Source organism: Puma concolor, chromosome C1 (genome assembly GCF_028749965.1).
Source record: "Puma concolor isolate L17-30 chromosome C1, mPumCon1.1.hap2, whole genome shotgun sequence".
In the NCBI taxonomy this organism is placed as follows: Eukaryota; Metazoa; Chordata; class Mammalia; order Carnivora; family Felidae; genus Puma; species Puma concolor.
Genome location: NC_141674.1, coordinates 71,577,208 through 71,591,726, shown reverse-complemented (window position 1 = coordinate 71,591,726; position 14,519 = coordinate 71,577,208). Strand labels below are relative to the sequence as shown.

The following is a 14,519-nucleotide window of genomic DNA, read 5'->3' as shown; positions in this document are numbered from 1 at the left end:
GCTTTGTCCAACACCTAGACGTCTGGAATCAGCCTCACTACCAACAAGACTAGGAGGTATAGAAAATGCAGCTATTTGATGAGCATTGATGGTTTGCTACCTAAGGCAGGTGTGTGTGTGTGTGTGTGTGTGTGTGAGACATTTCATCCATTCAGTCATTTACTTCAAAAAATAACCAGCAAAACCTATTACCTGGTGCAAGGGGTTTATTGCTGATTATTAAAGTCACATATTCTTAATTTTGGGAAGGAGTGTATTTTAAGGAATGTATTTAAGGCTTCTTTTATACTCTCTATAAAGAGAGTATATATTTTCATCATATAAAGTTTTAAGGAATTCAGATGGTAGTTTTACACAGTTATTAAAATATCCACATTGCACAGAACATTCACAATTTCTTTTGATTCCTTGAGAGAATATTAATCTTTCTGTTTCTGAAGAGTTAGTAAGAGACTCAGAATCTAAGATCATGTAGCTAGTAAGTGGTAAAATTGGAACTTAAAACCCAGATTTTTTTTTTAATATTTACTTAGTTTTGAGAGAGAGTGCGAGCAGATGAGGGGCAGAGAGAGAGAGGGAGACAGAGAATCCCAAGCAGGCTCTGTGCTGTCAGCAACGAGCCAGACACGGGGCTCAAACTCACGAACCGCGAGATCATGACCTGAGCCGAAATCGAGTTGAATGCCTAACCAACAGCCATCCAGGTGCCACAAAACCCAGATCTTTCTGAGCCCTAAATTTCCAGCTTATTCCAGACTGCTACAGGACCTTTTGGTATCCGTTTTTAGGTGAAATTAACTCGATTCTTTACCCATAATTCGCCACTCTATAATTTTCTGCACTAAAGTGTTGGTCATTCATTCCCAGTGCAAGGCTCACTCTTGTTTTTGTGAATGGTTACCATGGCAGTCCCATTCAGAATTGGACATTTACCTTTTCAAGACAGGGGCATTAAGGATCTAATTCAAATAGCTCATCCCATGTAAACAGAGTAGAGGCCACTGAGGAATCCCAAGATATACCTACACGGCCTGCTTTTTCTGCCGTCTTTGTTCACTCTTGGCAGTGTTAGTGTTTGTGTGCCATGTCCCTCTGTGACTACAGTCACAGTGACCAAAAACACTTCTATTGTGCACAGGTAATAGGTTTTTTATTTATTTATTTTTTTTATTTTTGAGACAGAGACAGCATGAGCCTGGGAGGGGCAGAGGGAGAGGGAGACACAATCTGAAGCAGGCTTCAGGCTCTGAGCTGTCAGCACAGAGCCCAATGTGGGGCTCAAACTCACAGACAGTGAGATCATGACCTGAGCTGAAGTCGGACGCTTAACCGACTGAGCCACACAGGCGCCCCGGTAATAGAGAGTTTTTAAATGTCACTGTATGGTGAAACATGGGGCATTTGTGGTTACAAATTTGTGGCACCGCAGTTACAACTGGCGGTAGTGCAAAGCAGTGGGAACATCACATATGGTCCCTCTTCCAACTTCTCGGCTGCCACCTTAGCATGAAAGCTGTCATAGTAGGCAAATAAATTAAAATGATTGCATTAGCATAAAACTTTATTTTGGTCCCGGAAATTGAATTTCATGCATTTTTACATGCCTCAAAATACTCTTCCTTTGAGGGTGGCAGTAGTGGGCTTGACCAGGCATGGGCTTGACCAGGCACCATCCCAGCTGCTAGAATGGTGTGCCAGGGGTATAACCAGCAATTCCAATCCCATCACGGCAAACTCATGTTTGACCCTGTAGATAAGTGATGGAAACCCAATTGGAAGTAACTGAGGCAAAAGAATTTGGCAGCTTATCTTACAAACCACCGAAGAAACACTGGTGACGTGCCCCAACAGAACAGGATGCCAAATCTGCAGTTGGAAATACAGGGCAAAGGGTCCCTCCCATCAGGAGAAGGAGCTGGCAAGGCCTGTGGAGGCTGCCGGAACCTCAGGCCCATGGGCAGACTCCAGTCCCCACAGCATGTGAGCAGAAACCCAGTCTTAGGAACCAGGCCACTGTTTCTCATCCACAGCTATGTGGGAGAAATCAGTGACAATAAAGTATTCATGCTCGCAAATGAATTCCTTTTATCGGTGTTTACTTAGAGCAAATTCGAGCTTATCCCTATTGTCATTCCCACACACTTGAACTTCATTACGTTTCTTGAGAGCAACAGAGGCTGACTGGAAAAAACACAGTAGCCTAGGCAGCAAGATTGCTATCAAGAGAAGACCACTGCAGGAGCCCACATTTCACCACCTCAAAGACTGGAGCACATACAATGTGCTCTCAGGCTACCAACTGGCTGCTGGTGTTGGTCAATTTGCCCCAGAACTAGATGGTTCTCAAGCTACATGTTGAAATTCGTCACTTCTGCCTCAAAGTCATAGAATATTCTTCCCATTGAGGTTTGGAAAGAGTCGTCCAAAGCTTTTTGCTTAGCCTACATTTTCTCCTGGAATTCCTCAGAAAGATGGTCTGACCCATTGCTGGCTAACCATGGGCAGTAGGAAAGAGGTCTGAAATGAGGTCACCAAAGTCAGGATATTGGGATTACATTATTTACTTTCTGGAAGCTGCCCGTGCACGCTGCCCTCTTAGGAGACACCGGGGCAAGGTAAAGCGAGAAGAATGGGGGCAGTGGTGCGGATGGCAGGTGACAGAAGCAGGCCGGAAGATTGTAGCTCTAAAGTCCACTTTGTGCTCTGTCGACATAAAGAGGGGAGAACAGGCCTATCTCTTCAAAAATCACCTGTGCAGAAATCCTGTCTTCAGCTCCCCAAAGCTGAGTGTGTGTTCAGAGGATGAACTATTGTTACAGAATTGGCTCAATTTAATATCTGGGGAAACGGAGCTAGCACTGGTTCAGTTTGGTGAGGCTCTTTCTTTCCCCAAGGGCAGGATTATATTTTATGACATCTCTGTATTGGCAGAGTTCTCTGTCCCAACCCTTACTGCTCCAACTAGACAGGAAGCTCTGGAGAGGAGGGTCTCTGAGAAGCCTGCAACAGTAAGGGCTGTGTACCCCAGGGGTCCTGCAGGGTGGCTTGAGCTCCAATCCCAGACAGTGCTCTTCAGAACTGCTCCTTGAACCTGTGGACCCAGGGACAGGAACTACAGCCTGCAAGATTCAGCCCTGGACACCCTGCATCACTTGCCTGGGGAGTTTAAAAACTATCTTCCTTCACACCTGGGGACTTGCTTTTTCTCTAAGAGAAGAACCTAATGTGAAAACTCTCACTCCTTTGCTTTGTTTTGTTTTTTTTTTTTTTCTGTTTTGTTTTTCTTCCAAGATTTTGTTTATATTCCAATTAGTCAACATACAGTGCAGTATTGGTTTCAGGAGCAGAATTTAGTGGTTTATCACATATATACAACACCCGGTGCTAATCACAAAGTGCCCTTAATGCCTGTCACCCATTTAGCCCAACCCCCCTCCCCCCCCATCAACCCTCAATTTGTTCTCTATAGTTAAAAGTCTCTTATGGTTTGCCTGTTTTTATCTTGTTTTTCCTTCTCTTCCCCATGTTCATCTGTTTTGTTTCTTAAATTCCACATATGAGTAAAAGCATATGCTATTTGTCTTTGACTTATTTCACTTAGCATAAAACATTATAGTTCCATCCCCATCGTTGCAGATGGCAAGATTTCATTCTTTTTGATGACTAATATTCCATCGTGTGTGTGTGTGTATACATGATGTTTATATACAATGGAATGTATGCGTGTGTGTGTGTGTACCACATCTTTATCCATTCATCAGTCGATGGATATTTGAGCTGTTTCCATAATTTGGCTGCTGACAGTGCTGCTATAAACATTGGGGTGCATGTACCCCTTCAAATCAGTATTTTTGACTCTTGGATAAATATCTAGTAGTGCAATTGCTGGGATGTAGGGTAGTTCTATCTTTAACTTTCTGAGGACACTCCACACTGTTTTCCAGAATGGCTGCACCAGTTTGCATTTCCGTAAACAATGGAAATTCATCCTTGCCAACATTTGTTTTTTCCTGTGTTGTTAATTTTAGCCATTTTGAAAGGTGTGAGGTGGTATCTCATTGTAGTTTTGATTTGTATTTCCCTGATAATGAGTGATGTTGAGTATTTGTTCATGTGTCTATTAGCCATTTGTATATCTTCTTTGGAGAAGTGTCTGTTCATGTCTTCTGCCCATTTCTTAACTGGGTTATTTTTTGGGTGTTGAATTTGATAAGTTATTTATGGTTTTTGGTGCAACTGTAAGTGGGATCGATTCCTTGATTTCTCTTTCTACTGCTTCATTTTTGGTGTATAGAAATGCAACAGATTCTGTATGTTGATTTTGCATCCTGTGACTTAGCTGAATTCATATATCAGTTCTAGCAATTTTTTGATGAAATCTTTCAGGTTTTCCATGTAGAGTATCATGTTGTTTGTGAAGACTGAAAGTTTGACTTCTTCCTTGCCAGTGTGGATGCCTTTGATTTATTTTTGTTGTCTGAATGCTGAGGCTAGAACTTCCAGTACTATGTTGAACAACAGTGGTGAGAATGGACATCCCTCTCATGTTCCTGACCTTAGGGGGAAGCTCAGTTTTTCCCCGTTGAGGATATTAGCTGTGGGTCTTCCATAGATGGCCTTTATAATGTTGAGGTATGTTCTTTTCATCCCTACTTTCTTGAGGGTTTTTATCAAGAAAGATGCTATATTTTGTCAATTGCTTTTTCTGCATCTTTTGAGGGAATCATATAGTTCTTATCCTGTCTTTTATTAATATGGTGTATCATGTTGATTGATTTGCTGATATTGAACCACCCCTGCAGCCCAGGAATGAATCCCACTTGATCCTGGTGAATAATTCTTTTAATGCACTGCTGGATTTGATTTGCTAGTATCTTGTTGAGAATTTTTACATTGATGTTCATCAGGGATATTGCTCTGTAATTCTCCTTTTTAGTGGGGTCTTTCGTTTTCAAATCAAGGTAATGCTGGCCTCATAGAGTGAGTTTGGAAGTTTTCCTTCCACTTATATTTTTTGGAACAGTTTCAAAAGAATAGATATTAATGCTTCTTTAACTGTTTGGTAGAATTCCCCTGGGAAGCCATCTGACCCTGGACTCTTGTTTGTTGGGAGATTTTTTTATTACTAATTCAGTTTCTTTACTGTTTATGGGTCTGTTCAAATTTCCTGTTTCTTCCTGTTTCAGTTTTGGTAGTGTATGTTTCTAGGAATTTATCCATTTCTTCCAAATTTCCAAATTTGTTGGCATATAATTGCTCATAATATTCTCTTGTAATTGTATTTCTGAGGTGCTGGTTGTGATCTCTCCTCTTTCATTTGTGATTTTATCTATTTTTGTCCTTTCTCTTTTCTTTTTGAGAAGTCTGGCTAGGGGTTTATCAGTTTTGTTAATTCTTTCAAAGAACAATCTCCAAGTTTGGTTGATCTGTTCTACTGTTTTTTGTGATTTCTATATCATTTATTTCTGCTCTAATCTTTACTATTGCCTTCTTTTGCTGGTTTCGGGCTTTATTTGCTCTTCTTTTGCCAGTTCCTTTAGATGTAAGGTTAAGTTGTGTGTTTGAGACATTTATTCCTTCTTGAGAAAGGCCTGTATTGCTATATACTTCCCTCTTAGAACCAACCTTTGCCGCATCCCAAAAGTTTTGGACTGTCATGTTTTCATTTTCACTTGGCTTCCATGTATTTTTTTATTCTTTGATTTCCTGGTTAACCTATTCATTCTTTAGTAGGATGCTCTTTAACCTCCATGTATTTGTGGTCTTTCCAAATTTTTTCTTGTGGTTGACTTCAAGTTCCATAGCAGTGTGGTCTGAAGATATGCATGCGATGATCTCAGTCTTTTTGTACTGGTTGAGGCCTGATTTGTGACCCAGTATGTAGTCTGTTCTGGAGAATGTTCCATGTGCACTCAAAAATAATGTGTATTCTGCTGTGTTAGGGTAAAATCCTCTGAATATATCTGTTAAGTGCATGTACTCCAGTATGTCATTCAAGGCCATTGTTTCTTTGTTGATCTTCTGCTTAGATGATCTGTCCATTGCTGTAAGTAAGGTATTAAAGTCCCCTACTATTATTGTATTATTATCAATGAGTTTCTTTGAGTTTGTTATTAATTGATTTGTATAGTTGGCTGCTTTAAAGTTGGGGACATAAATATTTACAATTATTAAATCTTCTTGTTGAATAGACCTTTTTATTATGATATAGTGCCCATCTTCATCCCTTATTATAGCCTTTGGTTTAAAATCTGATGTGTCTGATGTATTCCAGCTTTCTTTTGATGTCCATGTAGCATGATAAATGGTTCTCTACCTCACTTTCCATCTGGATGTGTCCTTGGGTCTAAAATGAGTTTCTAGTAAACAGCATATTGATGGGTCTTGTTTTGTTTTTGTTGTTTTGTGTTGTTTTTTTTTTTTTACCCATTCTGATACTCTGTCTTTTGATTGGAGCATTTAGCCCATTTACATCCAGAGTAATTATTGATAGATATTTACTTAGTGCCATTGTATTACCTGTAAAGTTGCTGTTCCTATAGATTGTCTCTGTTTCTTCCTAGTCTTTGTTGCTTTTGTCTTTCTTTCCCGCTCAAAGAGTCCCCTTTAATAATTCTTGCAGAGCTGGTTTAGTGTTCACAAACTGTTTGGTTTTTGCTTGTCTTAGAAACTCTTTATCTCTCCTTCTATTCTGAATGACAGCCATGCTGGATAAAGCATTCTTGGCTGCGTATTTTTCCCATTTTGCACATTGAATATATCATGCCACTCCCTTCTGGCCTGCCAAGTTTCTGTGGACAGGTCTGCTGCTAACCTTATGTGTCTATCCTTTAGGTTAAGGACCTTCTATCCTAGCTGCTTTCAGAATTCTCTATCATGTATTTTGCAAGTTTCACTATAATATGTCTCGGTGTTCACCTGTTTTTATCAATTTTTAGAGGAGGTCTCTATGCCTCTGGGGCTTGAATGTCTGTTTCCTTCCCCAAATTAGGGAAGTTCTCAGCTATATTTTGTTCAAATAAACCTTCTGTCCCTTTTTCCCTCTCTTCTTCTGGGATGCCTATGATATGGATATCATTGTGCTTTACGGAATTGCTCATTTCCCTAAATCTATAGTCGTGATCTAATAGTTTTCTTTCACTCTCCTCATCGGCTTCATGATCTCCCACACTTTTATCTTCTATATCACCTATTGAATCCTCTGCTACTTCTGTCCTCATTGTGATTACATCCAGTCGGTTTTGCATCTCAATTGTAGCATTTTTTAAAATATTAGCATGAATAGTTTTTAGGTCTTTTATCTCTGTCACAAGGGTTTCTCTGGTGTCTTCTATGCCTTTTTCCAAGGTCAGCTAGTATTATGACTGTTGTTCTAAATTCTTGTTGAGATATATTATGTATATCTGTTTTAAGTTCATCCCTGGCTGTGGTTTCTTCTTGATCTTTCTTTGGGGGCAAATTCCTCCGTCTTGTCATTTTGTCTAGGTTCCTGTCTTTTACATGTTATGAAACCTTGCTATACTTCCTGATCCTGAGAGTAATGCTACATTACGAAGGGGCTCTACACCATCCAGGGCCTGGTGCTTCAGGAAGTGTCTCTGGTGTATGCTGTGTGCGCTCTTCTGCTGTGATGTGGCTGCTCTTTCCCTCAAGCCAGTCCTCTGCAGAGCTCTCCTTGCTTGCACTGGGGAGCGATTGGACTTGAAATGGGTGTGTTTTGGTTTTGAAAACTCTCACTTCTAATGTGAAAACTCTCACTTTAGGTGAATGACTTCGATAAATATGTGAAAATAAAATCCCCAACAGGATTCTAAAAGAATTCTCCTTTCTCGGATTTTTTTTTTTCTCCCAGGGATGGTGTATTCATTCTCCTTGTCCTGTCCCCCAGCAGTCATCTCTAAATGATTCCACTTCCTCTGTTCAAGTCTGGGGAACCTATCTCCCCCTGCCCATGTACATCCTAGGGGGCAGAGGACAGTGCCCTGGCAGTCCAGTTTGGCCCCCAAAAGGTGTTGGTCTGCCCTCTTCTGATAATAAAATCAAATTCAGCTAACAGGAGGGATGTGATTCTCTTATGTTTGAGTGTGTGCTGTATAAACAGCCAATGTATGCACAAACAAGGAAAGGACAAGGCAAACTGTGATTAATCAAAAGATTCTTTTTTTTTTTAAGTTTATTTTTGAGTGGGGGAGGGGCAGAGAGAGAGGGAGACACAGAATCCGAAGCAGGCTCCAGGCTCTGAGCTGTCAGCACAGAGCCTGATGTGGGGCTCGAACTCACAGACTGAGATCATGACCTGAGCCAAAGTCGGATGCTCAACGGACTGAGCCACCCAGGTGCCCCATTAATCAAAAGATTCTCACTGCTCGGTCAGGTCATCTTCTCTGGGATCACGTATATATATGCAAGTCTTACAGATTGCTTCCGTGTCCTAACCTAGCTCAGTGCTCAGTTTCTGAAGCTGATCAAGAAAGCAGCAGTGTGCAGACCAGAAGGTGTTTTGTGTCAAACTGACCAGTCAGTATTTATAAAGTCCAGGTCAGAGTATCTCTCCAAACAGTCTCTTAGATGACTACCAGTTCTGAGACATACAGAAAGAATCTTAATTTCAAGTGACTCATTTAACATAGAAGCAGCCTATTAAGTTGTCTATTTTGAAATTTCAGTGTATAAAATTTTTAAACGGCGTCTAAATGAGTGTTCAGCTCTATTATGGCATGTGAAGAACATTGTTTTTAAAAAAAAAAAAAGATTCTAAATGCATAAAGAATAATGGGGTCATCCTCCCACTACCAAACATTTAGAGCAGAGCCTAAGATCCTCTACCCCTTTCTCCATGTCTCCTACATGGGACACACACACCCTGGAACAATTCCAAGGGAATTCTCTTTTCCCATCTCCTGCTGGAGATGGGTGCAAGGACAGGTTGGTTATGGACTATATTCCAGTCCCGGGCCTGTCATGGCCAAGCTGTGTGCCTTCAGGCAAGTTGTTCAACTTCTCTGAGCCTTGTTTTTTCAACTGCCGAAAAGACGATTCCAGCACAGTCCTTGATTGACAAGTACGAGACACTGCCACTATGGTGGAAGGATCATCTAGTTCAATGTTGAGTCATGTCTCTGTCAAGCTGCCCATACTCCTCACTCAGAGGTTTCAACATTAATTCAGGAGAATCAAACATAAGGAGGTACAGTGCTTTCAAGTTGAGAAAATTTGCAAATGTAGCTTCAAGGCTCATTTGGGCCCCACAGCAATCATGGAAACACAACCTCCGGGTAACATTACTATTCCCTGCTAGAGATGAACAAACTGAGATTAGCTGAGGTCAGGTAATCCGCTCCTGAGCACAATGCTAACATGTAGCATAAGAAGAACCCAGGCCTTCAACTCTGGGTATTATAGATTTTCTCTTATTCTCCAAAAAAGACAGGTCAGACCAGGCATGGCCCAGCCAGTTTTATGAGTGTCAAGTAGGTGGTGACTTTTACTTCCTAAAGCCTTTATTTCACCCAAGCAGAACTAGAAGGGGGAACTCGGTCCTTCTTTGTGTTTCCACAGGGAAAACTCTCTACTAGGCATTGCTGAGTAATGTGGATCTCATGAGATTTTATATCAGTTTGAGGGAAGATGAAGGCCTGAGGATTTGACCTTGTACCCCGATGCCCCACAACATCCTCACCTCCACAGACTAGTCTCTTACAATCCCATCTCTCTGCCTCAGCCTGGGCCAAGTAGTACAGAGACAGGGAGGGAGTTTACATGTGATGTTACATGTAAGCACTGAAGTTGATTCTCTACTCCCAAACCAATGACTGTAACCAACATCCAATCACACCCAGGAGAGAGGGACAACTTCAGACTTCCCATAAAGAAGAGTTTTGCTTGACAACAGATGTTGGCGAGGATGCAGAGAAAGAGGAATCCTTTTGCACTCCTGGTGGGAATGCAAACTGGGGCAGCCACTCTGGAAAACAGTATGGAGGTTCCTCAAAAAATTAAAAGTAGAACTACCCTAGGACCCAGCAATTGCACTACTAGGTATTTGTCCAAAGGATATAGGAGTGCTGTTTTGAAGGGGCACATGTACCCCAATGTTTATAGCCACGCTATCAACAATAGCCAAGAGCCCAAATGTCCATTGACTGATGAATGGATAAAGATGTGCTATATATACAATGGAATATTGCTCGGCAATCAAAAAAGAATGAAATCTTGACATTTGTAACAATGTGGATGGAACTACAGTGTATTATGATAGGTGAAATTAGAGAAAAACAAATATATGACTTCACTCATGTGGAATTTAAGATACAAAACAAATGAAGATAAGATAAGAGAAGCAAAACTAATATAACAGGGAGAGGGATGGGGCACCTGGGTGGCTCAGCCAGTTGAGTATCCGACTTTGGCTCAGGTCATGATTTGTGGGTTTGAGTCCCACGTTGGGCTCTGTGCCAACAGCTCAGAGCCTGGAGCCTGCTTCAGATTCTGTGTCTCCCTCTCTCTCTGCCCCTCCCCCTCTCATGCTCTGTCTCTCTCTCAGAAATAAGAAAACATTAAAAAAAATTTTTTAATTAAAAAAAAAACAGGGAGGGAGACAAAACATAAGAGACTTAAGTACAGAAAACAAACCGAAGGTTTCTGGAGGGTTTGGGGCAGGAGGATGGGCTAAACGAACATTAAGGAGGACACTTGCTGGGATGAGCACTGGGTGTTATATGTAGGTGATGAATCACTGGATTCTACTCCTGAAATCATTATTACACTATATACTAACTTGGATATAACATAACATAACATAACATAACATAACATAACATAACATAACATAAAAAAGAGGAGAAAAAAAAAAAGGAGTCTGGCTTGGAGGCCCAAATCTAGCAGGAAGGGGGTGGGGATTGTCTTGAAGCTACATTTATAAAGCAAGCATGCTGTTTTCATGATGGGACAAAGTGTGTGGAGGAAAAAGAAGACAAAGTGACCAAAGAGACTTCAGCATTCTTCCAGGTGCAAGAAATGGGCCCGAGATATTCCTGCTCTCTGGGGCTCACAGCCTAGAGGTGGGAGATCACACAGGATGGGCCAAACAACATGGAATAAGCTTGGGAGAAGGTGCCAGGCAGGGGCTGGAGCCGCACCACATGACAAAATACTTAGAACCTTCTAGTTATTTAAAGCTAACAGTGAGACCAATTTTCCTTTCCTTCCCAACCTCACTGGCCACCACCATCTACTTCCCTCCTGTAAAGGGGCAACTTTGGCTTATGTTAAAAAGACAAGCTTCCTTAGGACCAGAATAACTGGTTTATCAAGCCAAGAAGCAGCCAGGCCTGGTTTTTAAGGGCAGAAGGCCCTTCCTCTCTTGTCTTTTGGTCTGTCTTCTCTTCCCATGGGCCAGTTCAACACCAGGCCTGACTCCTCAAATAGCATTAACCAGTTTAAATACACACTCACCATTATATATAATATTGGGTATAGAAAAAAAGACTACTAGAAACACTTTTAAACACATGCTTATCTTTGAATGGTGAGATTACAGCTGTTTTTATTTATTTTCCTTATGAGTTTCTGTGCTTTCCAAATTTTTATTTACAATGAATAAACATTACTTTGGAGAACAGAAAATAATTGGTGTTGCAAAAAAAAAAAAAAAAAAAAGCCAACAGGAGTGGAGGGAAATATGAATACACAGGCAAGGAGGTGAGAAATGGAAACCCAAACCCAAACCAAACCTTGGAAAACCAGGGCAGGTCCCTGAAGGGTGCAAGTTCTTCCGCATCCCTGCTAGACAAGCCTCCGGCCCCTCCTGCTGCCGCGCGCCCCGCCCCTCGCGCCCAGCCCCGCGTGGGCCCGCACCTGCTCCGCCAGAGGGCACCCTGGGACCGCCGCCCGGCGTCCTCGCCCCAGCAGCTAGATCTCCTGCAGGGGAGAGTCGTCCTCCCACCGCCGCGGACCCACCAGCGGGAAGGCGGGACACCCGTGCACAACGAAGCAGGCTCTGTACACAGTGGTCATTGGCGCACCACACCTCACCCTGCCCGCAGGTAAACACCGTCCCGCGCAGCTCAGGGGCCGCCTGCGCCCCCGCCCCCGGGGCCTTTCCAGCGGCCCGCGGGCCCGGGTTGCCTCGGGCTTCTGCGCTGGAGTCTTCTTCCTGGCGCTCGCACCAGCCTCCTGCTTGGAGGCAGGGGAGCCCGGCCGGGTCACCTCTACGCCCCCAAGGCACACGCGGGGCGGGGGAGGTGCTCGCGACTGGACTCCACCGCTCCCAAGAGTGATTGCTTTGGCTTTTGCCATTAAACAAAAATTAGGGGGGCTCCTGGGGGGCTCAGTTGGTTAGGCACACGACTTTGCTCAGATCATGATCTCGGTCGGTGGGTTCGAGCCCAGAGCTGGGCTTGGTGCTGACAGCTCAGGGCCTGGAGCCTGCTTCTGGATTCTGTGTCTTCCTCTCTCTCTGCCCCTCCCCTGCTCACACTCTCTCCCTTCTCTCTCTCTCAAAAATAAACATTAAAAATTAAAAAAAAAAAAAAGTTAGGGAAGTAAAACATAGTAATATGTCGTTATGGCAAATCCAAATTATGTGTGTATTAAAAAAATCAGTCTCCCTTCACTACCACTTTACCAACTCTCCTCTCCTTAAATAACTAGTAATAGGTTCTTATAAATGCACTTCTATACATGTAGTAAGTATATCGTTGTGGAGATCTGTATGTTTGTCCGTGCGTCCATTCGTGCCTGGAAGATGGATCAAAATGTTAACCGTGGTCATTTGTCGGTGGTAGAATTAGAATGATTTCTATTTTCTCCGTGTTCTGCAGGGAAAATGTTTGAGGCAGGGGAGTCGTTACCATTTTTGAAACCCCTCCCCTCTTAAGACTGTCCTCACCTGCACATAAACAGACCTAACTCCCGCTGGCAGCTCGGAGACTCTTTCTTGGAGAGACTCCTCCTGATCCTGTCCTGGCTTCACCAAGCAGCGCTGTGGGTCCCCTAATAACAACTTGAGGGTTGTGTCTCCGTGATTAATGACTATGATGGACTAGGCTCGGCTCCTGCCTACATATTTACCAGCTTTAAGAGCAGATTCATCTGGAAAGTGTGGGCTGCTGGTTTCTGGGAAATAACAATAGAATCCCAATGATAGTTTTATCAAAACACTGTGGATTAAGAACCCATAGGAAGGGGCTTTTTTTTTTTTCTTTGTGATTCTTGAAAAGCGATTTTGAAAGTTTTCTGTGATTTTGGAGGCCCGAGAACCCAAGTTCTGAATTCAAGTTTGTTCTAACTAACGCTGACTCTTTATTGTCTTTGAGCGTCATGTGGTAATTACAAGTTTCCTCCTTTCTCCTTCCTGGTTTCTGAAAAGCAGAAAAGGGTTTGGTGCTGTGTTCTAAACACACGGAGCCTGACCAGGTCTTTTGAGGATCTTTGTGAGGAGTAGATGTGTAAAGCCGAGAGGCTCCCCTTCAAGACTGCCTTTCAAGGGTGGTCGGATTTGAGTTCTGTAGATGTAACCAATTTATTAAAAATACATATATTTTGTTTATTAAACATTTTTGTTAATGTTTGTTTATTTTTGAGAGAAAGAGAGCACGATCGGGGAGGGGAGGGGAAGAGAGAGAGATACACACACAGAATCCGAAGCAGGCTCCAGGCTCTGAGCTGTCAGCACCGAGCCCGACATGGAGCTTGAACTCACGAACTATGAGATCATGACCTGAGCCAGAGTCAGATGCTTAAGCCACTGAGCCACCCAGGCGCCCAGCACTACTGTTTTTATAAAAGAAAGGACGCATTGACATAAAAGGGACATGATCTCAGAATAAAGGACTGTCTTAAAGAGTCAACTTTGCTTTGTAAAACATTTTACCGTATTTTCTTTAGTTTTTCACGTTTCCAAAGTGAAAGTGTCACCAGCTTGCATTTTGCCCATTTTCATGTGTTAGCCACTAGAGCACAAGACCTGTAGTTCAATCTTTATTTGATCAGAGCTTTTCTTGCACTATTTTAGGGCAGTCATGCTGAGTATTAGTGAACATTGTTAAGTACATGGAGGTGAGAAGTAGTAGACATTTGGGTGAAATTATACTAATTAGGACTTTACACTAATCCTACGATCCTATACTAATCCTGGATCCAAACCTTCCAACTTAGACAAGTGTACCACCATTTAGTATTTCAGTTTTAGATTGCTTTTGTTGTTTCTGTTGGGTTTGGACTTTTAGTGCTTGCTAAATCATTGAAGGGCCTTCTACTTGGATTCTCCTCAGTTGAAGGCATTTTGCTAATGATCACCCAAAGAACTGAGTCTTTTGATACCATATTCTTTGGCCTAAAGTATTTTCCAAATTATAATCAGCGAATTTCAAGGAAACAAGTTTTGCAAGTGGGTTATACTAGCCAGCTGCTTAAAATCAGAAGGGGAGGGAGAGGAGCAAGGAGTGAAGGCAGAGGAGAGGGGAACAACAATAAGAATCAATTGAAATGAAAGGGCTGCTGTATGCCATTTTTTTAAA

General features: G+C 42.4%; 1 protein-coding gene across 1 annotated transcript in view; it reads left to right on the top strand.

The window, feature by feature from the left end:
- Nucleotides 1-1,857: 1,857 nt before the first annotated feature.
- The window catches only part of LOC147578134 (uncharacterized), a 30,911-nt gene continuing 18,249 nt past the window's right edge, over nucleotides 1,858-14,519 (top strand). The window contains exons 1-2 of the mRNA XM_086715174.1: nucleotides 1,858-1,980; nucleotides 11,746-12,044. Coding sequence (XP_086571300.1) covers nucleotides 1,858-1,980; nucleotides 11,746-12,044 — 422 coding nt within the window. The remainder of the gene's footprint in view (nucleotides 1,981-11,745; nucleotides 12,045-14,519) is intronic.